The sequence below is a fragment of the Vanellus vanellus genome (assembly GCF_965231255.1).
Source record: "Vanellus vanellus genome assembly, chromosome: 3".
Taxonomy (NCBI): Eukaryota; Metazoa; Chordata; class Aves; order Charadriiformes; family Charadriidae; genus Vanellus; species Vanellus vanellus.
In genome coordinates this window covers 46,146,214-46,172,700 of record NC_138907.1, presented here as the reverse complement: position 1 = coordinate 46,172,700, position 26,487 = coordinate 46,146,214, and the positions used below count along the sequence as shown (strand labels likewise).

The 26,487-nt window shown below is 41.4% G+C and overlaps 1 protein-coding gene across 1 annotated transcript in view; it reads right to left on the bottom strand.

Moving 5' to 3' along the window:
- Nucleotides 1-26,487, bottom strand: part of PCNX2 (pecanex 2) — a gene marked incomplete at its 3' end in the record, with an annotated part of 160,028 nt that overhangs the window by 9,969 nt on the left and 123,572 nt on the right. The window contains exons 26-30 of the mRNA XM_082480798.1: nt 15,968-16,221; nt 11,455-11,688; nt 9,170-9,273; nt 1,595-1,739; nt 136-366 (exon numbers count right to left, since the gene is read on the bottom strand). Of these exons, the coding sequence (XP_082336924.1) occupies nt 136-366; nt 1,595-1,739; nt 9,170-9,273; nt 11,455-11,688; nt 15,968-16,221 (968 nt within the window). The remainder of the gene's footprint in view (nt 1-135; nt 367-1,594; nt 1,740-9,169; nt 9,274-11,454; nt 11,689-15,967; nt 16,222-26,487) is intronic.

The window sequence follows — 26,487 nt, the reverse complement described above, 5'->3', positions numbered from 1 at the left end:
GGAGAGAGCTCTTTTAACCTCCAGTCCCTACTCCGATAACTACACTCAACCTCTCCTTTTCGCCAGATTACTCAGAAATAATACTAGTTATCACAGACCTAAATTACTGCAATATTAGAAAGATGGCATACGTACCTTGATAACCTTGAAGCTCAAGTAGCTTTTGTGGAGCATGATAACTTTATATTCATCTGCTCCTTCATCTACCACGTGTCTCAGGGTTAGCAGCTCCTCTCTGTTGGAGAGTACAGCGCTGCGCCAGGCTGGGTCCCCTTCATGACAAATCACAACCTTTTCTTCAAAAGATTGGATTGCTTCATACAAAACTGCTGGGTCCTCATACTCATCTGGACAGGTGAACTGGTCCTGGTAGCAGAGGAAAAAGTATTGAAAAGGTCAGGTATATTTGTGAAAACACAAAAGCCATCAAGAATAACAAAATCCCGTTTTTCAAACAGCTAGCAGCTGACCACCCAAGTGAATTGCCATTTGATACAGTGTGTCTTTGGGGAGGCAGAACAATTAATTTAACAGTAGTACAGAAAGGTACGATTTTTGTTTTACTGTAACCTGTTCTGATCTCATGTCTCCAGTGGACAAAGACACTCGGAGAATGCCAGCTCATCCGCTTTCTTTTTATAAAGTGGGAAACCATGGAAGGCAGAGCTTTTGGGTAGGCTGGAGGGAGATCAGAATCACCTGGGGCATTCCACAGTTTTTGTGGAAATCCTTATTTTTATTCACAAAAATGCACCAACAAAAGCACGGACTGGGAATCCATCAGCAGATATCACAATATTGTGTTACTACTTTAGCTGTCACACAGCAACACAGCCAGCAATAACATTCATAAAATTACCATGTCAAAATTCTTGGATATTAATTCACAGCAGTTCCACTTCGGTTACATTCAGAGCAATTATAAATACCATGCATGATAAAAGCTTATGATACTAAATCGTAATGTGCCAGAGCAAGAACAACATCAACGCCAAGCTATACAGGGGTTGACCTGAAGAAATTGGAGCAACTTCAATGGAGGTATGCCAGATTTTTACAACTGAAAACAGAAGGGGGTCAGAAACAGCTTGACATATTCAAACAAAGAGCCGTGACACTGACCTTTCAAACCGCTCTCCTCTAAGCCGTGTCTTGTAGCATACGGAAGCGTTACATATGTATTGCCATTCACAGAAAGACTGATAAATTAGCAATGAAATTAGGCTAATCAATGTATTTCTTTTCAATCTAGAAACCATCTTTATAGTATCCACACAAGTAAAACATGACGTGACCGTTGGTTTTGTTTTGATCAAAATGCAGGGTCAAGCTCTGCAATATGAATGGTTACAAATGGGCAGCTAGGGGGTACAGAAAAGAAGATCAAGTGAATGTAAAATAAATGCCAAGCTTTTCCATTTTGGTTAAGGAAGTTTCTCAGAATAAGGCAACAAGTACTCCATTTTCCTCTCTTTTTTTTTTTTTTTTTTTTTCCTTTGAACAGTTTCTCAGGTTTCCAAGGTTTCCTGTGTTTCCCAAAGAAAACAGATGCAATAGTAAAAGTTAATAAAAGTTAAAAAAAAAAATCCCATACCTGGTGTAGCTTCAGAGACATTCGGATTGCCGGGGCAACAACCTTGTGCAATAGATCCATGTCTGCAAAGACCCACTCATCTTTTGCTGCTATCCGAAAGTCTCCTTTGAACAGCGCGTGGAGCCCATAAAGAAAAGAGTCCAAGCTGTAAGAGAAAGGCAGCAGTCACGCCCAGAAGCCATTCCCGGCTCACCAAGCCGGACCCCTGCCAGCCACCGGCCACCTGCTGAGCTGCGCAGTGACCGGTGGCCCTCTGGCACAGGGTGAGCTCCTGCGGTGGGTATAAAGCAGGGGTCACATCGCATACTTCTAATGAGAAACCATTCCTTGGGGTAGGTGGTTTTCCTTCTGCTTGCGCTGTAAACGACTGGCCACGAAATGAGCGTGACACCTGGAAGACGGGATGTCCTAAGGACGGGTGGCTGGGTCACGGGGTGCCTCAGGGTGCTGCTGCTCTGCAATCCCTGTGCAGGCAGCAGAAGCTGCCCCCTCATTTAAAAGCTTATCGATTGGCCCTGTTACTCTTAGCAGTTCTCCTCACAAGGTAAAAATTTTTTAAAAAAATAAAAAAGCTGTAAAAAATATTCTCAGCAAATCTGAGGCTTTTGTCGTGAAACTCAAACCTCAGACGCGAACATTAAACCAGATGTGCCGAGAAGAATACCAAGTTTCAGGACCTGTTCAGCAAACGGGCTGAGAGCGTGACTCAGGCAGCGGGCCTTTCAGGCTGAAACAATGAGCCCTAAAGCAAATGCGCACTGGGTTTCTTTTTTTCTAACAGAAGAAACTAGATGCAACCAGTTCTGCCTGACCTCGGATGACGGTTTGCCTGGACCGGAGATTTAAGCAGGAGGTAAAAGGCACAAAATCGAGCAGCTGTTAGAAAATGGTTGCACGAGGGCTTTGCGAGGGAAACAACCTGCCTTCGGCTCCAACCTGCGCCCCGAAATCACGAGCTTCCCGCACCCACACCACAGCCGCTTGGATAATGCTGATGTAGCAGGACTCCCGTCCTGATGCTGCTGTAAAGAAATGATCTCGGAATTGAGGAAAACAGAACCATCTGTTAAAAACAGGCCTCTCTCGCAAACCCACAGGACACGGTTTCATCTACCTGCCAAGATTTTACTCACTCTTAAAACTGTTGATTTTTTCAGATTGTACAGGCTCTGAGGAGAAGCTGCATTAAGATGTTAGCAGCTTTCATTACCGCCCAGGCTTTCTCCAGAGAACGCATAATCTTTCCACATAATTGAGCTTTCTTAATTATTTTAGGAAAAGAAAAAAAAAAATCTTTTAAATTTTTTCTCTTCTCTGAGAGAAGGAGAAGAGAGACTGGGAGACTGCTTGGCCTGTCTTCAGCTCCGACACAGTCTAATTCTGCCCTTGGTGGGTAACATGTTTTAGAAATTAAAATGGAAATATATATATGTTGTTACCAGGAGAACAGCTGGATACCGATTTTCTCTGTGAAAGCACCGTGTAATACAAATCAACTAATCAGTGGGATAAGCGAGGCCAGTCGGGAAGGCAGGCCGCTGCTGGGAACACGAAGAGTATGGGGAAGCTCTTGTGAATTCTTAACTGGTTTGCATTTATTAGTACTAAGTTACGTATTAAAACACGTCTGTGGGAGATGGGCACTTATGCTCAGATCTTTGAAACATTCCACCACAGATTTCAATGGGAGTTATGTGTCTTCAAGGAGCGGGTCCTGATCCCCATCGACTTTCAATCAATCATCTTCGCAGCTTATAAAATGATAATATACCCAAATCCTGCTTAATAGCTAGGAAAGCCCTAGAATAAACCAGTTAGGGGAAAAAAAATGGTGGGTGCAGCCCGAATGGCGAAATATGTGACTATCATCTCCTTTGAAAAGGCTAGAAATCAGGAAGGGTCTTTTCACTCACCCACCCACTAGACAGCATCCAGCATACGCAGCTGAATCCTTGCCTGGGAAAAAACACTTCTGTACCTAAATATTCTTCCCATGATGAAACTGAAAAAAGCTACTCTGAACTCTGCACCTACAGATGACCTGTTGTATAGTTTTCCCCCACATAACACCCCCTGTATTTGCTCTGAAAAGTTGGCTGGGATGAAGGAGGAGTCGGCAGGAGAGAGAACTGGTTTTTACATCATTAGAGGCTCTCGAAGCCAAACTGGAACACCAGAGCAGGCAAAGAGTTTGCATTCAGATCAAGGTGTCTTGTAGGCATCAGCACATGCTAAACAGGCTGCTGCGAACAGCAGTGTCTGCTGCAAGCGAGGCCAAGACTAGCACAGCTATGCAAACCGCAGCTGAGCATCCGCAGAGGGAGCGGAGGGAAGCACGTACGGCTCTCGCTGTGCTTAGTTAGGGAAGACTCATCCATTCCTCATCCCTCTGCATAATAAGTTCTCTAACCAGCATTTTTAAGAACAAATATGACTGCTACAAGGAGAAAAGCAGCGGTGGCAGTAGTTGTGAGAGGCTGAGAGTCAATTATTTTATATAACGTATTTTCCACCAGAGGGGTCTGGAGGACATTGCTGTATTCACAAAACCATGGGCATCTTTTATTCTCCTGCCAATCGTAATGAGGCTTTGGGGTACATTCTGCCTATAATGTGACACTCTCTCAAGCCATTACTTCTATAACACGCAGCCCTTAATCCACGTAAGATACAGCTGTTGTTATTCTTCCCATTGTTATGCTCTCTCCCAAAGACTCTAATGAGATTATACGGAAGCTGTAAAGCCAGCAGCTTTGATCTCACGCCTGACTCAAGGTTGTTGCTGCTTTCTTGGCACAGTTTTAACCTACTTCAATTAGTAATCTGCTGTAGTTACAGGCTCGTTCAAAATATTTTAAAAACTAGTTAAGGTAAATTCATATGCCAAAGAAATGGCATTAATCAGGAAGAGACATTAACTACTATTTCTGGCAGGGTTTCTAACCCTCTGAGCTAAGAACCCGAAAAGCTGCTGTCGCAACCGCGAGCTATTTTAGAACAAGACTAGTAGGTGTGTGGGAACCGTCGGCCCCTCGAACGTGCAAAAAGGAGGGGATTAAGTAGCACCACAAATCCCAGAGGGAGGGCAACAGAGCCAAAGCAAATACTCCCTCCTACTGCACCCCTTACGTTGCTCCAACAGCTGAAACTAAAAGCATTTGATGCAAGCCTGAAAACAGTACGGATGAAAACTAATGAGCTGGTGAAGAGATCTGTGTATACTTTGCACGACAAAACCCATCTTCTGTCTGCAGTTTGTAGACCTTTCCCAACGTTAACTGTAGATTTATTTAAGGGATAAAGAAACTTGCATGCCTGTGAGCTGGTAATGACCTGAATGTCACACCTCACCCGAATGAAATATTTTCAATGGTAGCCCTCCTAAGTTTGATATTTTAGGCGACAGTGGTTGCGAGCCGAGAGTCAACCTTTTCTCCCCTGCTTCTGCTCTGCTCAGCTCTGGCAGACATAAAGCTGCGCTGTCTGCCTGAACTCCCAGGAGCAACGCAGCATCACCGGCAGCGTCCTGGCGCCGTGTCCCGTGCCCTCCACCTCTTTCCCCTCAGATGCCGGGCGGCGCAACGTGGTGCCCGGGAAGGGAAGGGGCAAGTGGGGCCCGCTGCTTCCCAGGGCTTCAGCCTGAGCAGCGGTTGCTCCAGGCAGAGCCATTCCTTGGAGCGACCCTCTGTTCACGCTGAGTGATACCACCCAGAGGGAGCCGCAGGGACCTGAGCATCCAGGCTTGGTAGTGTTGGGAGTATCTGATGAGAGGTGCTTTATTAAGAGATTTTTATATTTTTCCAAATTGGAAATGTGTATTAAACATTTATGTATTAGTAGGTCTAGTGGCTGAATAGGATTATTAAGTAATTTTTTACAAATGCACACTGAAACATATCACTCATATTTGAATAAATGAATGGTAATGTCATGTCATTCTTCAAATTGCATTTTGTGCAGGATGCCTCCTAATGACAGTTTAAAAGAGCAAGTGATTTGCATAGCAATGTTCTGCCTTCTTAATGAATGCATTTATTGTGTAATCTAGTGTTAATGTTGGGTTGCTACTGACATTTACATGAACAGGTACACTGAATAATTATTTACATACATTATATAAGAGCATTTAAAAATCTTGGTTTACACAGTGACATTTACTGATTAATAGATTAGACAAAATCATGTGTAAATGACTGCAAATTGATAGTTTACATACACAATGTAAACTTGAATCTCAATTCTGTAGTGCACAGCTCGGTATAACATTACCTTTGCATTACTATTTCTGCGCAGCAGTTGGATGACTGTCACTCCTCAAGACACAGCAAGGGCTAGGCTTAGTCCCGAGAAAGTTTCCTACTACCTGCACAGTTGCCTCCGAGAACAAAACATGGACCGCAGAGCACAGATTCTTGGCTAGTTTGCTCGTGTTGGACACATGTGAAACACTTTATAGAAGTAAGCCTGAGGAGGAGGAGAAGACTATGATATCTACCTGGCCATTACATCTCAAACTCATCATGAAGCCTCTAGCAATGTTGTACACAAGATGTTTCACAGCCAGAATTAATAAAAAGCCCTGAGATAAAGTTTAAGGTCATTTCTTAGTGCTTACCAGAGTAATCTAAATAACCTAAGTTTCTGTAGTCCAGCATCCAAGTGTGACTGAGCACGTGTTTAGGAGCCCTGATCTCTTACAAAGTGAGCCAGCTGCCAAACTGCACGTGCAGTGCCTCCCCCTCATGCACACAGCTGGTTGTGGGATTGCCTGTTCTGACGCCACCTCTGCAGAAAATTAAAACCCTCTTCAGCACCAAGTACGCTCCAAAAGTTCCCTAAAATATCATGACACCTTTTCAAGGAAAAGGACTGTGAAGCATCACATGATTCCTCCAGCTTCTGAGGACCTTCAGTACTCCTTCCTCATCTGACTGAATGCAGACCTGCAGCAGCCTGAGAGCCGGGGGCGAGGACCAGCGATAATGCTCTAAATCACCCTCCGTAAGAGCTGCTGTATCTCCATCAAACACAAGAGAGAGGGGAGGGAGACCTGTCTTCCCTGCCTGAAGTTAATCCTTGGGAACATCTCCTCCTGGCCTCAGCACATTCCACGTGTTGGACAAAGTCTCCTTCCCCCTGGCATGCTGTATAATTGTATTCACATCACAGTCTCGCTGACTTACTGCTTCTTTGTATTTAAATAAGTTGTCAAGATTTGTGTGAAGCAGTAAACACAGTAAGTATGGTAAGAACTGCCCTCTGTGCTGAAGTGAATGTATCATCTGGGAGATTTTTGTTGATAAAGGTCTTGATGTCAGGGGGGAGCGTACCCACCTTGCTCCTAAATTGCTTTTGTAAATTAAAACAAATATATAAATTCTTTAAGACAAAAATAAACATATTTCATCAAGCTAAAGTCATCTTTTGTAGCTGTAGCAATTTATAACTTGGATTGTGCTACTCGGATTCCTTTTTTTTTTCCCCATAAAGTATTTCTGACTGTTGAAATGTATTAAAGGTAATTTAACCAGGTGGGTGACACAGTTTTTCACAGTGAAACTTTTCTAGGGAAAGCTTTTGTGAAGTAGCACCGATAAAGATACTGACGGAAGCTTCCACTGAATCCCTTTTGTGTCACAAAATACGTTTAAAAAATACAATGATTCGATACTGCCCTGGAGCACTTTCTTAATAAGAAGAAAATCAGGACTTAAAGATACAGGATTATATAGAGTGGATTCAGAAAAACAGGGACAGAGCTGTGCAATGCATATGACTACTGCATTTTTTCCCCTTCTACAGACTTTTTCTCCCCAGGAAAGGTATTTTTGAGTACAGAGCATCCACTCAGCAAAAGAGAGAAGCTAATTTGGTTCATTGGTAATTTTCCGGATTTTAAAATGAGATGGTATAGCTGACTCCTGCAATTATTATTAAAATCTTTACAGAAGACTTTGCAAATAATTTTTCTCAACATTCATGCTTTCCATGTTAAGCTTTGGAAACTCTCTGATAATATTATTATCCATTAGCTACTGACCATGTAAGCCACCAAATATACGTGACATTGTTATTGTATCTGTACTAGTGCCAAAACATTGTAATGAAGGTTTTAAGATCCTGCGGAAAGTACATGCAATGTGATGACATTTTTAGGAAGCTTTTGTGATATTTTTAGATGCATTTCTAATATCATTGTGACATATCTTTTGCAGCCTCAGATCACTTTAATCTTTTCTCAAAAAAAAAAAAAAAAATCACAAATTCACATTAACTTTTCTGTTATGTCCCCAAACTCTAAAATTTGGATCATAAAAAAAATAGGGCAATTTTAGAAATATCGTACTAAATGGCATACTAAACATCACACTAATTCGAATGCATAGAAATGGAGAGGAAACTCAACCAAGAAGAAAACTACTACAGGAAAGGAATGTGCAAGGACCAGTAGAAAAGAGAGAACGGGAGCCACTTAAGAAAGCAGGAAGGAGGAGCACACCAAGAAATAAGGCGCGTGGGCCACGGACATTCTGTGTGACTGACTGACAGAGGAAGACATAAAACCAGACGTTACAAACGACTCAACAGATAACAAAACTAGAATGAATATTTAAAGGACTGTGTTATCTTCTAACAGAAAATGCATTCAATATTGCACATGCTGTCTTTGTTTGCTTGTTAGTAAGACAAATCCTCTCTAAGGACCATGTTGAGAGAGGGCTTTATTCACCGTTCCGTGCCAATACAGCAAGGTCACTTACAGACTGCGTATTTACTTATCTTCTCTACTGTTACTAAATTCTTGTGAACACCGGGAGTTCAAATACATCTAATAAAAATCTAAAGTTAGGAGAGAAGTTAGTCTTTGATAAAGTAAAGATTATTTCATTAATAAAATGCCTTATCTAGAAAATTAATTACTTGGGCTGAACACTTAGAAAAGCATAAATGGTACTTTATAAAACCCAAACAACTCAGAACTAGTGAAAACGGAAGAATCCCTAAGGAAAATGTAAGGTGAAGAGCACACCCAGAAACAAACTTAAACCAAACGTATTTTAATTAGCCAGACTTTCTAGGAAGAAGTGTTTTGAATGACTAAATGAATGAGTAAGGTAGAGTGAGAACAGACAAAGCTGCGGTCTCAAGAGATGCACGGTTCTCCCTTCCTCGGTCACCAGCATGAAGCGGCACATGGAACACGGAATACAGCCCTGAGGAACAGAGGACCCTTACGGATTTATTATTGTTTAGCTAACTAGATGTCAGAGTACTTAGAAGTTTCTTCCCCTTCTGGAGGAAGCCAGCATTACAGCAGCCAGGCCAGGCGTGAGTGTGAACTGTCGGTACCTGTTCTTTCAAAGTAAAATTCTGCTCTGCCCCATGAAAGACTGATATTAGTTATCCAGCAAACTACCAAAGTAAAAGATGTCCAGGAATGGCAGAAAACAAATTATTTTATGGAGGAGAGAGACTTCGCCTTGATCTAATTTTCTGCTGAGATTCCACATTAAGTGAAAAAAAGACAAACAGGTCTTTGCTTTAAAATGAGGAAAAAGGATTCCTAAAAATTACCTGATGGCCATATTGTGAGCTGCAGTTCCCAGGGCTCTTCGACCCAGTATACACAAGGCAAAGGAAAGCGTCACTAGAGGAGAATCCTCATCGCTGTCCAGGTGCTATACGATTGTAAGAATAGCATGTTATTCCAGGTGCAAATATCATCTTTAAAAGCATTGCAATACTGTAAATCGTAACATTGATAAAATTCGCTTGTAGCTGGACCTGCACACAAAAACATTCTTTGCAATTAAACAGAACAAGAAGGAAGACCGTTGCCATCAGAGGCTTTCTGCAAAGTGCAAGCTTGTTTTGCCCACTGGCTAGAAACACAGCATTTCAGTCTTGGGTGGTGAGATCCCAAGGGAGGGGAGCTCCAGTGGTGGTAGGGGTTTTTTGTTGGGTTTTTTTGTTTGTTTGTTTGTTTTTCCAGATCTGACATTCTAAACCACAGCAGATTCCTTATTGCTGAAAGAAACCACAACTGGAGACAGCCAAACCCCTTTTCATGGGACACAATGCATATGAAACTCCCTCACAGATTCCAGAACAATCTAATTGGAAAAATTTGGGGGAACATACTTTTAGTTAATAACAATATATACCTAAATTCTATACCATCGATGACATTGACTTCACCTTTTAACAAGCAGTCAAAACATTTAACTGACATATACTAGCTCAGGAGAGTTTCTTTACTGATTTTTTTGCAAAGAAAACCTTGCTATCAAGCAGGAGGAAAAACTGAAACAGCCCCTCATGAATGTGAATCTTTAGGAGGATCCAGACTATTATTTCTGTCCATGCAATGGGTGATTTCTTACAGCTTGCTTTGACTCTAAAACTGAAGCAAATTATAACGGAGAACGTAGCTCCTTCTATAAAATACACAGATTTTTCAAGGCTATGTGTACAGCAAAGCATTTTTTACATCTCGTCTCCTACATGAACTTTACCTCTATATAGTTAGCGAATTACAAGAACAGAGGTAAAAGAAAAAGATGTAAGAAAATATATAAATGTGTGTGCGTGCATGCTAGTGCAGGCGCTCATTTGCCCTTTTAAGTCTAACTCTGATAAGTTTCAAGTCTATTGGGCCTAATTCCCTAAATCTATTATTCTATTTGAAAGCCTCAGCCACATAACAAGCGAAAAAGCATCATTTACCAGCGGCTTCCCCTGCATCCTGCAATTCTTTGTGTGTCAGAACTTGGGAGCTGAGACATGGAGATGGGAAAGAAATGAGATTAAACATTCCCAGTAGGAGGAGATGGCGGGGAAGGCTCAGAGGACAAATCCATGAAAACAGCATCAATGTCATGATATGCAGAGGAACTGGCGGAATGGTATTCAGGGTTAGAGACATGAGAAGGAACCAAAGTGGAGAAGAAACATTAAGATTCAACGATGTTACGCCAGCTAAGGTCAGCGGTAGCAAATGGGATGTGCACTCAGTGATCCTGAATGAAAAATGCAGAAATGACAGTGCTTGGTGGCCAGGAAAGATACACTTCTCATTTTTTGCCATTATCAGCAATAATCAGAAAATTAAATCAAGGGAATATGCTTGTTTGAAACTGTATTCTCCCTCTGGGCTATTCCATGGAAATACAGTAGTGCATTTCTGACAAATGATTGCTGACCATCAGTAATCTCAGCGCCTCAAAGCATGTGAATGCGTAGCTGCAAACCTGCCCTGGTGTAGCTGTAAACCTGCCCTTGACCTTGCAAGAGCTGCAAGGTAATTTCACACGGTGCTGTGGCACGGTTCACATTGGAATTAGGAGCTCTCAGAAGTGACCTATGCTAGCAGAGAGTTTGTTATGCCCTTCCCTACCATTTGCAGACTATTTCCAAAGGTAGGCAAGCGTTTGGAAAGGGTACAAAGACATCGGCAATGTTTGGCAAACGTACCCAAACACTGGCAACGCTGGAGGAGTGATGACATTCCCTGAACAGAGCCTGCTCCAGCATTACTTCTGCAAACACTTACTATATCCACGCTTTTTAGAGATGATGAAATTAACATGTTGGAAGAGTGCACAATAAGGAATCAGTTCTGTATTCAAAGACTAACCCTCCTTACAACTCAGTTTTTGCACGAGAGTAGTCTCCAAAATATGTTTCTTCCATTCCACAAAACATATATTTTCCTTTTATGTTAAGTCTGACATCTTAAATGAAATAAATTTTATTGTATTAACCCTGAGCAAGCAAAAGAGTACCTACGCACCATTTAACTCCCATCCCAAGAATTAAAACTACTACTACTACTACTAAAAAAATAAAAGCAAGCTTACCTCCACCCTTTTTCTAGCACAGAACTGAATCCAGTCCAGATAAACACTGCAGAAACTTGCTCTTGTTATTCCTTGGAGACACGGAACATAATCTTCGTCTATATTAATGTTAAACATTGCAAGGTCACGTTCAATATAATGCCACTTTGCGTAAGGCTGCAGTATCTTTTGGATGGACTCGTCTTTTATCCAGTGAAGAATTTTGGGAGAACTTGCTGTAAAGTATATGATACTCTGTTGACAAAATGAGCAAACGTTAGTCACTCTCCCTCTGATTAAAGCAGATATATTTTACACAGAAGAAAACAAATCAAATAGGACCACGCTAACTACCTGTAACGGTACATATTTTTCCTACTTTTCACTGCTTGGCATCATTGCTTCACAAAACTGTTCAAGTTAGAAAGACGATAATAACCGATATCTAAATAGCAGACAACAGAAAAAGAAGTCCTGTTTTCAATATCCTTCTGCTTTAGAGGAAAATTGATACAAACAATAGACTATAATAAGAATACAGAGTTCCAGCATTCAAACATGTTAATTGCTGAGTATTAGTGGGGTTCTAGAGTGTATCACCAAGAAGGTGATACTGATAAATGTTCAGGCCTGTTTTCAAAAAATAGTAGTAGACGGTCACATGCTCAAAATAGGACTCTCCTTCTTCAGTGAACTTCCTGTTTTCCGGGGGATGAAGCTTTCCTAATTCTTTAATAAACAGTTCCACCGCGACTTAACCACAAAGGTGAAATTTGACAGATGTGTACAACACAAGTCTGAAACCCCCGGTTTTAATTGCTGTTTTCTCTCTGCATTTAGTAGCATAACTCTTTTTGTTATTTGTCAATGAAGCCCGTAAAGAATAATGGGTTATTCCTTATATGCCAGGTTAAGAAGCTGATAACTGACGTAACTTAAGTTTGCTTTTAAAGCCCTGGAGGAGGAGCAGTGTTCAGCAGGAGCTCTTTTACAAATGCAGAAATATTAGAAAGCAGCAAGACTCGTATCTCCTATCTGCGCCTGGGTTTCTAAGTTTAAGTTCTAACTGCTGTGTCTGGAGCCATTAAAATAATAATAAATAAAACAAAATAAAATAATCTATCTGAACCAAATTTAGAGCATATTTTCAGAAGAATATGAGCCTTAAGGAGAAGTTCCAGTGCTGCAAAGGAAAGTGGCATCGGCTGGAAAGTCCCATTATAAGGTTTTATGATTATAATTCTTGTTTTAATAAAAGGTACTCATTTAGAATTGGATTCCAAAGCAAATGAGGGGCAAGTGAACATGACCGAAGATGATGTAGTTCTACTTTACCCATGCAATGGAAATAAGCAAATAAATGTCTAAGACGAAAATATGGCGGATTAAAAAGGACAGAAGCACCACCAGCCCCTCTAAAAATCCCAGATGCCCTCCACAGTTTATCTTTCAAATTGTACAAAAATACACAAGCAAGAGGAAAATTAAGCTCCAGAGGAAAAAGACAAGTCAGACAGACACAGACTAAGGATGGACCCTTAATTTCTTGGCATGCGGAGAACAATACACTCTTTAAAAAAGATTCATGCAGAAACAATACAGCTGAAAACAGCACTCGGCGAATGCCGACTTCTTGAATACTGAAATACGTTTAAATAAGAATATATTGAGAAGAGACAGAGGAGGCACGAGGGAAAAATGTCACAGTAGTTGGGCAGGAAATGATTTCAAAATATATGCAGAAGGGCTACAGGAGCTGACCCACTTTATTTATGGAGAATAAAAATCCTTTTATAAGAAGAAATATGGGCCTTTCTAGGCTGCCAATGAAACTGCAAATTAAATAAATACATTAGGACTAAGACGCTCAGCGCAACTCATTGTTTAAAAGACCAATATGGTAAGTATTCTTGAAGGACAGAACTGAAACAAAGCATATGTTTTCTTTGTTGATCTTCAAAATACAGTTTGCTTTTTTTTATTATTCTCACCTGTGTTTACAAAGAAGCAGATTCAGCTAGGGAGAAAAAATCAGGCTCGCAATCAGACATAGAAACAGCAAAAACTTCTGCCATCAAATTAAATTCTGCTCTTAGTAGCTCTTCCTAGATATGTTTTGTGCACAAGTACATCCTCAGCTATACGGCAATTCAGAAAAAATATGGTAAATATTTACAATATTGTAAATTACAAAGACTAAACTAGAAGCACTCCAAATGCTCGGTGCAATGGAAGTACAGTTGCTGCCGAAACTCCAGTCTAAGTGTTTTCCAAGTTTGTGATGTATGTGACCTGAATGCTGCATTAACTAGAGATCTTCTTACAATTACTTTCCTACGCCGTTAAAAAGAGAGTGGCAGGGCTTTAAAATGTTCACATAGCACAGGGTGCGCAGGGTCGTTGCAGCTCAAGACTCCCCCATGAGAAAAAGCTGGGGAAGGAATGAATTCTCACCGCTCTTTCTGATATTGTTTATCTGGAGGTAAGTACTAAATAAACAGGATGACAGCTGATCTGATACATAACAGAGTCTTCTCACCTTCCCAGGCTGCACTAAGGATTTTACCAAATCTTATCAAAGCTCCTGTTTATGGAAGAAGCTAATAACTTGAAGAATAGGAGATGAAAATCTCCATATAGCTTTCTTCGGGGAAGCGTCATTCTAAAGAAGGGATCCCCTGAGCGCGCCCTCCCTTCTCTGAAGGGAGCCCAGGCTAATATCGAAGCTGCCAACAGGTTATTATCATCTTCCGTTCATGCTGCCTGAAGGGGGGAACTAGATTAAAGGACTGACACATTTCTAAGAATTGGTTTACTTGTAAATGCAGTGTTACAGCGCTGGCTCAACTAAATCCAACCAAAAGAGATTCGATTTTCACACCTTCAAAGCCATAGGTAGCGGCCATAACAAAATCTGCATCCATTGGAGATGGAGCCACAGCATTCCTCAGTAGCGTGGAGATCATTTAACCCACCTCCCTTTTACTCAAAATAGGATCAATTAACCACACCTGTATCATACGGAACAAAAGCTTGTCCCAGCCATCTTACCTACGTCAGCTGCTTCTCAGGTGCGTCCAGAACCAGAAGCCCTAAACTACCTTTCAGTTAAGTTTGACGTCCAATGTGATAAACCTCACACTTTCCGCAAGTCCTCTACATATTAGTTGACTTGAAGGCACTAAAAAAGTTCCAGTTTCCATAGCATCATTCTTCACTGCTGTAAACTAATAAACTGCTGATCTGAGCACAGTTTAGACTGGGATTTTTTTCAGTCTCATTCGCCATCAAAAGCTGAGTCATATACCATCTTGCATCAGTTTATGTTTAGGTTATTCAGGTTACCTTTTAAAGTAAAGTGAAGCAATTGTAGCAACATATCCATTTCTGCTTAAAGGGTTGGGGTTTTTTAAGTTTAGATACATTGCTTAAAAAAATTTCATTTATAGCCACAAAACCCACTTCTAAAATGAAAAAATCATGCTCACATGCAGTTTTGTTTCTAATTATTTAATTAAACAAAGCAGGTTGGTTACCAGGCCCTACCACCTGTAAAATTGTTTGAGAAATCCCAGTCTGCACTTTACAAAGTAATCAACTGCATGATCAGAGCAGCTTTGTGACGCAACGGACTTATTTTTAGTGCATTGGTTTACTTGCAAAAATAGGCGATTAACTTATTTACAACAGGTCTCTTTCTAAGGCTGACAGAATTTTTACAATTGCAGGGATGTAAGTCGGAAGGAGATGCCAGGGATGGCCGGGGTTGGGAGCTTTAGTGAGTGGCCTCGTGGCAGTACCAATGGCACAGGAGGCAGCATTTGGTTCCCATTGCTTCAGTAGAAGACAGTAAAGCTCAGCAATTTCTTCATTTGCTGGACTGAAAAAGGCTTAGACAGAGGATGAAGATGTCTTGCTAGACTATAAGGTTCAATTATTTTGACAAATTAATATGTGTGTGGTCATTGTGATCTTAAAAACAGTGGAAATATAGATGTGATGTAAACGAATTGCTGTTTAATCAACGGAATAAACCAACTTCAAATGTGTTGTAGTATGTACGTAAGACAGCAGGTAAGAAGGGGGTTTGCACTACTAAAAAAGTGTATTTGAGAAACAGCTCTTGAGAGATTTCCCAAGAACTTTACGCTTGTTGATCTTTTTTTTGGCCCGAAAAAACAGTGGAAAGGCCAAGTCAAGAAGAAATAACAAACTGTCAGTGAAGCTTTGCTTTGTAAGAATGCTTCCTCTGACTTTATCGCTAGAGGATGTTAACTCACCTTCTTGATTTCTGCTTACGCGTGCCAGCAATTTTCTGTACTAACTGGAAGTATAAATGGTCAGAATCGAATGTAGCAAAGGGAGATATGAATTAATTACCCCTATCTAACATCAAGTCAGTCTGACTGCCGGTAGTGCAAATGAACAAATACAAAGCCAAAAAACTTCAAATGCTATTTCTAATACACAGCCAGCATTCATTCTTTTCGACAAACCTGCCTAGGAATATAGCCCACTTTACCAAAGAGTTTACCTTTATATAGTATCTGATAAGTATTCTCCGCAGATCGAACACTTGCAGCATTGTGGCGGCGTTGTTATCAATGATGCTATACCCTTCCAGGATGTACTGGGTTCGTGTTATTTCCCATGTCAGCCATCGGAGGTTAAAGGCTGCATTACACGACAGCAAGTGAGGCAAGTGCCCGGGCTTACAGCAGCAGCAGCCTTCATTGTCTTCATCTCCTTCTGTTATAGCTTCCACTTCTCTCTGCTGGCAGTATGTCCCTTGGCAGTGAGAAAAAGAGAGTATGCTGCCAGTTATTGGGGGAGGAGGAAACAAAGGACTTCTTCCAAGCTGAAAAACGACGATTGAAGGTTCTACGCACTTAGCAAAAATCTAATAGAAAGAGCTACGGCAACAAATTAGGTGTGCCAATCGATCCACGCGCAGTAGCAAATAAAGAGCTGAGCACTATTTATTTATTTACTATCACCTATAAGAGCCAAAAGGGCCCGATCTAACGTTCTAGGCATTTGGTTCTGAGCTGAGCTAAGCTACAGACCACAGCTTCTGTCTTAATAAAAACTCACCAGGAAGCAACACTAAAGAGTCTCGCTCCATCAGGCACATTAAGCAAATTGATCCAAGACTCAGTCTGCTTCTTCAAATAACACACAGGATGCAAACAAAGATTTTACAGTGTCTCAGAGCACTTAGAAAATCTGGGGTTTAGCAACCTATCTTGGAAAGCAGGTTCCAAAAATAACATCTAACAGGTTGTTCTCTCTCCCACCAGAGTAAAAACTACTCCGGATCAAACATCTCTAATAAATAGCACTAGTGGCATTATATCATGAGGACAGAACAGCTCTCTAATTCGCATATTACACAGACTTTAGATCAAAATAGAGAAAATCTTCCCGAAAAAGAGATGTTAACTCAAAAAGAAGTCATGAGGCAGACACAGAAACAATAATACATCTGCTCTGCAGAGTCTGCATTTCTGGCTTGTGCTGTGCACACTAGAAGGTAAAGCTGAGCCCTTTGGGATTTGCAATCTATGAAAACGTGGTTTCTACACCACACAGAGCACTGCAAATCAAAACTGAAGTGGACACCCATGTGCTCCCCCTCGTTCTCAAAATATGAGTTATATGTTCTTGATGCACTGATCTTTTTAAAATGTACTCTCTGTGGGCTGTTGCTGAACTTACTCTCCATTGAATTTGTACATAAACCATCTTTCAAGGCCATCTTCTATGATGCGAGGTACACATATGTCTCGCGTGGGCTTTCCGCCAATGGTTCAGTATCACCCCACCAGAGAGCTGGCTCCGTCAGCTTCCAAACAGTCTCGATAGGAGAGGAAGGTGCTAGACACCGCGCTGCAGTTCAACAGCTACGAACCCCCCCTACCAGGACCAACAGACCTGTTCCGTTACGTCACTGTAAATGGGAGAAGCAGCTGGCTATGTTCATCATCTCAACGTTGGACTGGGAAAGAATACAGTGTCCGCTCCAAACCCCCACCGTTTGCCAGCACCCCGAAAGAGAGCCTGGAGCAAGGCAGCATCCCAAATGCCTTTCTGTGGATCGTCATGACAGTCACTGTGCCCTCGACTGACTATCCTGGTCCCATCACAACTGTCTGGTCAACAACCTGAGGACCTTGACTTTGTACCGACAGAAGTAGCACCCAGAATATCTCTCCACACCAAGAACAGCCTTTTGAAATACAACAAAATATGTTCAAGTATTGGTTATCACCTTGTCTTTTTCACCTGTACTCCTTCCAAAATGTATCCAGCAAGCAAAAACATACAAGAAAAAAGATGAACAGAAAGATATGAAGGAAATGTGAAAAAAAAAAAAAATGGGATTGCAGCCCTAAGAGACCGGGGGGAAGATCCAGTACATTCCAGTGTTTTCTGTACAGTTTTCTGTAAGTGAAGACTTACACTGTGTTGTTCACACACTGATATGTATTCCTCCTTGGGTTTTGGGCATATACAATATGACAAATTATTAAATGTCTTCAGGTAACCCAAATATAAACATCTTTCCTTTCAAGACTGCCACAAAGTACAAAACATGACCTATCAAGCTGACATTTTCAGTTGGACTGGACATAAACTGGACTGCTTCTGCTTCATATTTCACAGATTTCTACATGAATTAACACTTATTGCTCAACAGCAAAAAAGCAGCAACCGCTCTGGGTCAGTGGATGCTTTTCTGAAGTCAAGTCAAAAGACATCGTACTCAAACTGAAGTAGGAAAAGACGTATTCCTTTGTACATAGCTTGAAAAGAATAAAATAACTACTCTATGCTGCTGCTGTTACTATTGCTGTTATGTTTATTTTTGAAAGTTTAAAGGTCTGTCAGCATTAAACTGAATTTAAGAGAAGATACATCTTCATCCCAGGTGCTAAATTAAGTATTGCCAAATGTTTATAAGTGATGAAAAACACGAGCCTAAAACAACTGCCACTGATCCCCTTACAACTGAGGGAATTAAAGATGGCTTTGCTCGGTCTATATAACTCTACTCTTAAATAAATTTTTTGTCTTTTGGTATGGAAATATCACATTTCATTCCTATGGAAGGCTGGCTGTTTCTATGCGCTTTCTGTATTATCTCTACTAATAAATATGAACTATAATTACTGGAGACTCTGTAATTACCCGTTTTCTTAAGCCAAATATTTTGTAAAATATAGGCAGTAAAGAGGCTGGCAAGGCAAATAATAGGTGAATTCAAGAGACTCCCAGTGTTTGAGGGAAGCCGTCATTGCATGCATAACAAACAGAAGAAGCAGCAGCCAGAACAATTATTTGCATTCTCTTCTAATTTGACGTGTAAAAATCTCTCAAAGTCATCTTTGCTAGGTAATTTTAATCAACTAAAGTTAAAATTATACTACAGTGGACGCAATCAACGTTGCACCTGGAGAGCGAAAGATATGGTAACTGGTATTATGTTATTACGAAAGTTCTGGGAACCAACCAAAGGAGCTCATGCGGTCATTTTGTAGATTTATTCCAAAGAATGTAATCAAGGCTGTGTTCTGTCAGCATCTGGCAAACACACGCTTGCTTAACAAAAGATGTTTGATGGACTTGGGTACTATCACTTTGGGGATTGGGTGTCTTGACTGCTTGCAGAGCCTCTGGGGTATCCCTGTTAAGTTTAAAGTCGTAATCTGAGCCACGGCCAGTGGTCTGACAAAACACCAAATCCCCATTCCTATCATCACGCTGCTGATCAGTATTTCCAAATGACATTGAGTAAAAGGACTCAAGTCTGCACAGACAAAATGTAGGCTTGATGCTCAAGTACATGTTGGTTCCCCCCCCCAGTTCTTGCAATTAGTTCTAGAAAGACTGCCAGTAATTTTCTCTCATCTTTAATTGAGCCTTACTTTAATCCATAATGCACTGGCTGGACTTCAATGCCACAGATTTGCATGTTACTGAGAAATTTCATTTTACGAGTGCCAACATCAATCCTTTTTGGTTCATTACTCTAGACACCGGCACTGCAAAGACTAAGACCATGTGCTCAGCTTTATGCATTGAGCCAAAAGAGAAAAGTCGCAGTAAATGAAGTTAAGCATTTGTGTGCACCTTTTACAGAAGGATGACCCTAAACTTTTGCATATGTGTTATTCACTGATGATTAAAATGACAATTTTTATATTGCTTCTCAAAAAATTATCAAGTTCAAGCAACTCAGAGAATTATTCACAAGACCAAAGAGCAGGGAGCAGAGTGTATACTTCAGTTCTGCAATATAATTAAGTGTAGTACCATTAAATATTAAAATCCAGGAAAATGTTTTCACTGGTAATTAGTCATTTTAAAATCTGAGGGAAAACTTTTTTTTTTTTTTTACACATTTCTTTCTTCGGTAAAAAGAAAATAAGCTTTTCCTCTTCGCTCAAGCTTAGCCATTCACTATGACCCTTGCTAATACAGACGGGTCTGATTCATTTATAAGATATCTAACACTGGATGGTTGCCAAAAATCCATCAATGCAAAAACGTGTGCCAGCTGAACAAAGCAAGGTCAATCTATGTGAGCTCAGGAGAAAAGCAGGGTGAGAACTTGGAGCTCTTTCTATTTTCCTGACGCATCAGGATTTGAGGACTGACTTGTGCTCTGCCAGAGTGATCTGACCTAAGTGGAAATAAGAAAATTGAAACTGAAGACTGTAATCTCACTTCAAGAGGACACATAAAATACACCTAAATTAATGACCATCCACCCTTCTAGAATTTAAGGCTGAAATCAAAGTGTGCTTTGGAATTTAATTTTGAAAACTCAGTGAGTGACAAGAAAAGCATTTTTCAGTTCTGAAGGGCCAGAAAGAAAATCCTGTAACACGTTCACATATTTGTAGAAGCAGTTTTAATTTCCATAAAACACTTCAGTTTAACAACACCTTCAGAATGGGGACTAATTATTGCGGCTGAAGGTAGTGATAGCTTGAGCACTAAGTATTGCTGACATATAATAAGCAACTAGGGTGCAAATGTACATAGAGAGGGCTTATAGGGCTCCTGTACTAACCCCACCCCACAGGCGTTAAGAAGATCATAAATCACTCTCCTGCATGAGGCTCTTCAAGCTTTAAACTCTGTGACCCCAACAACCAGTTTCGGACTAAGGGATTTAACTAGGTGTTAAGCGTGAAAGATGGAGCTGGATATGGAGATGGGAGCCATGAAGCCCAGGGTAACACCTTTTGTAGGCCACGCAGAGGTCTCTTCACCGATGACTCCGCAAAAATGCGTGGTTGCTCACCATTTGGTTGGCAAAAATCATGCACATCAATATTTTACAAATAAATGCATTACAGAGGAAATATCTGACTCGGCTCCACCAAGCTCTGCTGCAAATCTGAGCATTCCCAAATTCTCCTTCTCACCTGACACATTTAATTTCTTGCAGCTTAATAAGCAGCAAGTTATCACCCAGAAGAAGCACAAAGAGCATAATTAAAGCCATTGAAAAGCTATCCTCTCCTGAAACAGAGAATAACAAACACTTCAAAACAAAACGAACTGACCTCCCAAATGGAAACTCATGGACCCCAGAACTGAACACATTCTGGAAACCAGCAACTGGTTTGGGTCGTTCCTGCTCTTTTCCTTGTGGAATTGGCGTTAAGAACAGTAATTTATAGGCTCTATAGTCTCAGGTTATTTCAAAGACAAATCTCAGGACTTGAAAACCAATATCAATACCTCAAACATCAAAGCCATTGGTTATAAACCCGTGGTTTGGTTTTCAGCTGCTTCAGGTGCTTGTATGCCTGAAAAATAGTCTGGTTTTCAAACCAGATAGGTTGCTAATAACAGGCAACCCCTCCCCTCAGAAAACTTTCCTTTTCTTGGTCCACAGAGACACATTATTGAAGCCCAGGTGGAAGAAAGCATTCTCTAAGGATGCTGGTTGTTAAACTTGCAGCTACCAAATACCATGAAAACTTCCCATGTCACCTCTTTTGGAGTGCAGTGCAAGGCGTAACACTTTACTTCTGGCAAAGACATTTTCTCAATATAAAGGTTGCAGCATTTTCCTTCCTTCCAGAAATCTTCTCCAGTGCACCGATATATACATATAAAATTGTGGCAGGGAAGAAAGGGAAAAAAGACATCAAATATTTATTCTAGTCTGTGTTACAGAAACTATTCTAAGCCTATTAGAAATTCATAGATGGCTTCCACTGTTGGAGCATCACTGTACACCTAGAAAGGCTTGTACATCACAGATTTCCTGCATTCAACATAAGGCACGATCCTCCCTGTTTCATGCCATTCTTCCCAATTAAATCACCAAGATTAAAGAAACCCTTTCACATCCTTTCTGTTCATGCCTCTAATATTTCCGAGTGTTGCGTCTCTCAGCCTTTGTTCTTTCCCACAAACAATGTACTTTCAGTTTTAACCTTCTCTCCAACGAGATGTGTTGAAAATGGCTGCTTTTCTCTGAATTCCTTGTAATTTGTCAATAACGTTTCGTGGTCTGGTGCATACACTGAACATACCTCGAGCGTGGTCTCAGGAAAAACATGAAGGTGGGCACTTTTATCTCCCAACAGCAAGAGGTTATTTGTAAAAGCAAAAAGTGAAAGTTGCAACCAGTCTTTAAATAAAGAATGATTCTTGCTAGTGCTAAAAAGCCTTCAGACACAAAAATCATACACCAATAAATATTCCTTACACTGGTAATGTACTTGCTACTGTAGTAAAACTATGCAGCGTACACACACACTGCAGAAATGAGTAACTGTCCTTAGACATCATTACTGCGCCTAAAGCTTATACCCTAAACTGGCTGTATTCATAACACCATTTTGCGTGGGAAATAAGCTAGCTAACACAGAAAGCCCCACGGGCGATCCCATCCTGCTGTCACAGCTGCCTTCCGCTATGTACAATTACATGTGTGTCTGCTCTGTGCTTCTTTCCTTGATTCATCTAATGAAGTTCCAAGTGAAGCACGAACATTGCACGTGCAACACGCAATAACAAAAAATCACAGCAGAGATTTAGAAGTTAATGACATGACTGAAGAATACCGGGCACGAGTTAGAAAACAGCTCCTCAAGATTTCGGCATCACCATCCATAAGCAATCTCCGCACATGTAACGCCTAACTGGATGTTCTCCAAAAGACATTTTGTAGAGGCACAGACTAAACAGGAAAATATTTTAAGTCTTCCTTGTTCTGCAGGGAACTCGCAGGAGCTCGATATTTTGACATTCTTTCTGCTTGTTCCCTGATTGTGGGCTTTCCCCTGTCTCTTCCTTTCAAATTAAATGATACATTATGTATTTCTTCTGGCAGGCTGCTTTTAGCATACCGCTGTGGTCTAACACAGATGGTGGAGTTAAGTTACCGAAGGGCTTGATTCCCCCACACCAACGTGCAGCCACCTGAACGTTTTCACCTAGCCTGGGCTCATTACTACCCTCCCTTCATTTTCGGTAAAGGAGGAGTTGGGTGTCTCCTCTCAATGCCTGGGGGTATTGAGGCTCCCCCCTGCTTTACACACAGGATGAATGATGTGACGGGGGCGCATCCCCTCTCTGTCTGTAAAAAGGGAGAGTGAAGAACTAATTCACACAAGGAGCTTAATTTGAACAGGAGTAAAGATGGATGAGAGGAATGCCAGCTTTGTTGACTCTCTTCTTTCAGTCTGCTCAGTCTCTATCTTCTTACCCTGCCTGCAGGGGTTTGGTTTGGTTGTTTGTTTTTCATTTAAAAGCTGAGCCAAATGCTTCTATTACATACAGTTAGAAAGGCATCTGGATCAGTCATTCATAATGCCAACTCTCAATCAGGATGGACTGCAAACTGGGGAGGCAGTACCTCCTGCCCCCAGTACGCCTAAATTCAGAAGACTCTGTGAGCTCTTCTTTGGGCGCTGCTGTGGCAGTACTGCCAGCGCAGCTTTTCAGCTACCACAATGAGAAACACCCATAGGAAAATCCCGAGCTCCACAATGCAAATATTGCTTTTTGTTTACTCATAAACAGAAAACAGTCTCAGACACAGAGAACACTGTTGTGCTTCATTCATTTCCAAAGCAAACATAGACTTCCTATTTTAGGCACAGCAGATTTTTAGGGCCCTCAATTAAAATTACTTGTTTGAAATTGAAGTCAAGAAGCCAAGGCTCAGAAATTACAGATTTCAAGTTCCTCCTCTAGCCCTTTTTCTCCTCCTTGTGGGAAACCATTCTGAACAATGAAAGAAATCAAGGTCCTATGTGAAAAACAGTGCATGAACAGACAACTAAAAATAGAAATGCAAGATGCCCAAAGCCGAGGAAACGAGCCTTGGGCTTAACAACTGCCTCTTGGCTTCGCAAACCACCAGGTTCTCCCAGGGCAGTTGCATACAATTCCCACTCATGCAGAAAAAACTCCTACTGCATTCAGTTGTACCCCACACCTGCCATTGGCTAGATTTGAAACGGGGAAGGATGTGCCTGGTTTGTGCAGGAGATGGCTCTTGGTGCTGCCTGGGGGCAGCCCTCTCCATCTGCCTGCCCCTGCAGGTAGCGATGCCACTCAAAGGAAGGAGCAAAGAAAACCTTCCAAGGAAGCGTTTCAGCTCAGTCTCCGTTTTCACAGAGCTTCCTTGGGGCAGCCCTTGGCCCGTCCCCTTATGCAGCTTCCACCTTCAGGTCAGCCCTTCCAGCTCTTTTTACTCAGACTCAGTGCCCCAGTGTCCGGGCACCCTTCTGTAACCCCTATGGCCCCACCAGAGCAGCCCAGCTCCTTGTTGACACAAGGATGACCCCTGTTACAGGAAGAGCATGGTACTGCAGCACAGTTTATCTAAAGCACACCAGTCCTCGTGGGTCACCTGGAGACACACGAAACCCTCTGGTGTTGGCACACCACCTCAGCAAGTCCCCACTGGACATGCAGCAGATTATCTGCCCACACTTTGGAGTCCATGAAGCTTTTGTTATAGTCTGCGTCAGGAAGATCCATCTTATCTGGCTTGTGCCTCGTTCCCCTCTGGGCTCCTCTGTTCCTCCCACTCCATCATTAAGAGGGCTTGTAATTCATGTGGTTTCTCTGGCACCCTTTCTGCACAGCCCAGTGGGGTTCAACTCTCACATGGCATGTCAAATGCTACATCTTTGAGCTGTTCCTTCCTCAGGTATGTTCCTTTATTCAGTCCTACATGGCTTCTCTGTTCCAGGCCAAACAATGCTCACACAGTACTAGTTTCTCTTCCTATAACATCTCCTCCACCTGGAGAAAATATTCTGAAAACTGGAGAAACCTTTCTTACATACCATGTCTGTGAGGACACAAACTAACTAGAGATTTTCCCTTATTCTTGGAATAGCATTATGCGGTGGGTTCAGAGAGGAGAACAAGGGGAGTCCATTTCCCTCACATTTCGATCCTTTTCCTCTACTTCTAGTATTGGACAGTATCTTCCCCCAGTGATTCTCTGAAGGTGAGGAGGAATAGGGGTCTGGATTTGTACTGAAGATGAGATAATCTGGGTGAGATTCCCAATCCCATTTTCCCACTCTTCTCCTCGTCCAGTACCTTGTGCATGCTTTCCCAGTTCACAGTTTGCTCTGCCTTCTTGGTCCAGGTCTTTTGAATGCTCAGGTAAGGATGCTGATTTACAGGCTGCCAGCCTGCTCCTGGGAAAGGGGACATTCCTGATGAGAACTCAGCTGGCTCTAAATGGCAACTCATGAAACATGAGGTGCTGCAGGGCTCAGCCCCAGCTGAATTTGAAGACCTGTTGCAGCCAGGAGACATGTTGGAGCTATTCACAAAGCCAACCAGCTACAGTACTAACACTGCACAGGCAATCTGCATGGAAAGGTCAATTTTCAGACCCGTTTAGTTACTTAAGCTGTGATTTTAGGGAATACAGAAATGCCTTGACAGGTGGCACACTGCAATTTTTGAGCTTTGCTCTCACATCCAAATGCAAAATGGCCCTCGTCTGGTTACGAACAAACCTGACTCAAAGTCAAAGAAAGTCTTCTCAAACCACTTTGCAACAAAACTATCCAGTTGTTCACCATTCAACTTCCAGTTCATTAAGCCCATCTGCTAGGCCCCTGATCTTTTTATCCAGCTAGCACGTGGTTTGAAGGTCCCCTCATATTTTTTCATCTGTTTCCAAGATTTTCTTTTCTTGAACTGCCTGGGGATGGTAATGATGGAGAGGGACCCAGCAGTAGGTGGCAACTGCATAAAGGAAAAAAAACACTCACAAAACTCACATAATTTAAGCACGAAAATGAGATTTCTTTCTGCTGTTTGTTTCAAATCCTACAGAGAACTATTTTAACACAAAAGGATGAACAGCAAAGATAATTTTCTGAAATTAGAATGCAAGGTAAATGTACATGGTCCTGCTTACTCAAAATCCCAACAAATCTGAACAAAATGTCTACATTGTCCAAGATATGTCTCTTCTTTAAAACGTGTAAATCCCTCCTGGAAGTCACTTTTCTTTTCAGATCTGCAGAAATGAATGAGCTATATTTTGACTCCACAGTGTTTCCATAAAGAATTGATTATGAGCAACCTAAGAAGAACCAAAAATGACAAGCTGACTAAAACTGTCTTAAAATAAAAAAGGCAATTATCTCAGAGATTTACCAGCCTGTGAAACCAGTGGTGCTGTAACTAAGAGATTTGAACTGCCACAGTATTTAACTGGTCTTGCAGAACAGCATAAAACTGCATTTGTCTGGCCTGGATTTGAAAATCAAATTCCAAATCTACCCCAAAAAAGCCTTCCACCTGGGGACTCTATAGGGTACTTAATCTCAGTACCTATCTCTGACACAGCAGCACCACTGCTTACCTTGAAGGCACACAAGAAGCAGATAATACTTATAATACTTGCACAGATGTCTTTGAAGTTGAAGAAAGCCACAGAGCCACACATACATCATCATCATCATGAACGATGATATATTATAAGGCCAATACATTCTTTCTCTTCCTTTCCAGCTGCTTTTTCTTAAAATTTGCCTTCGT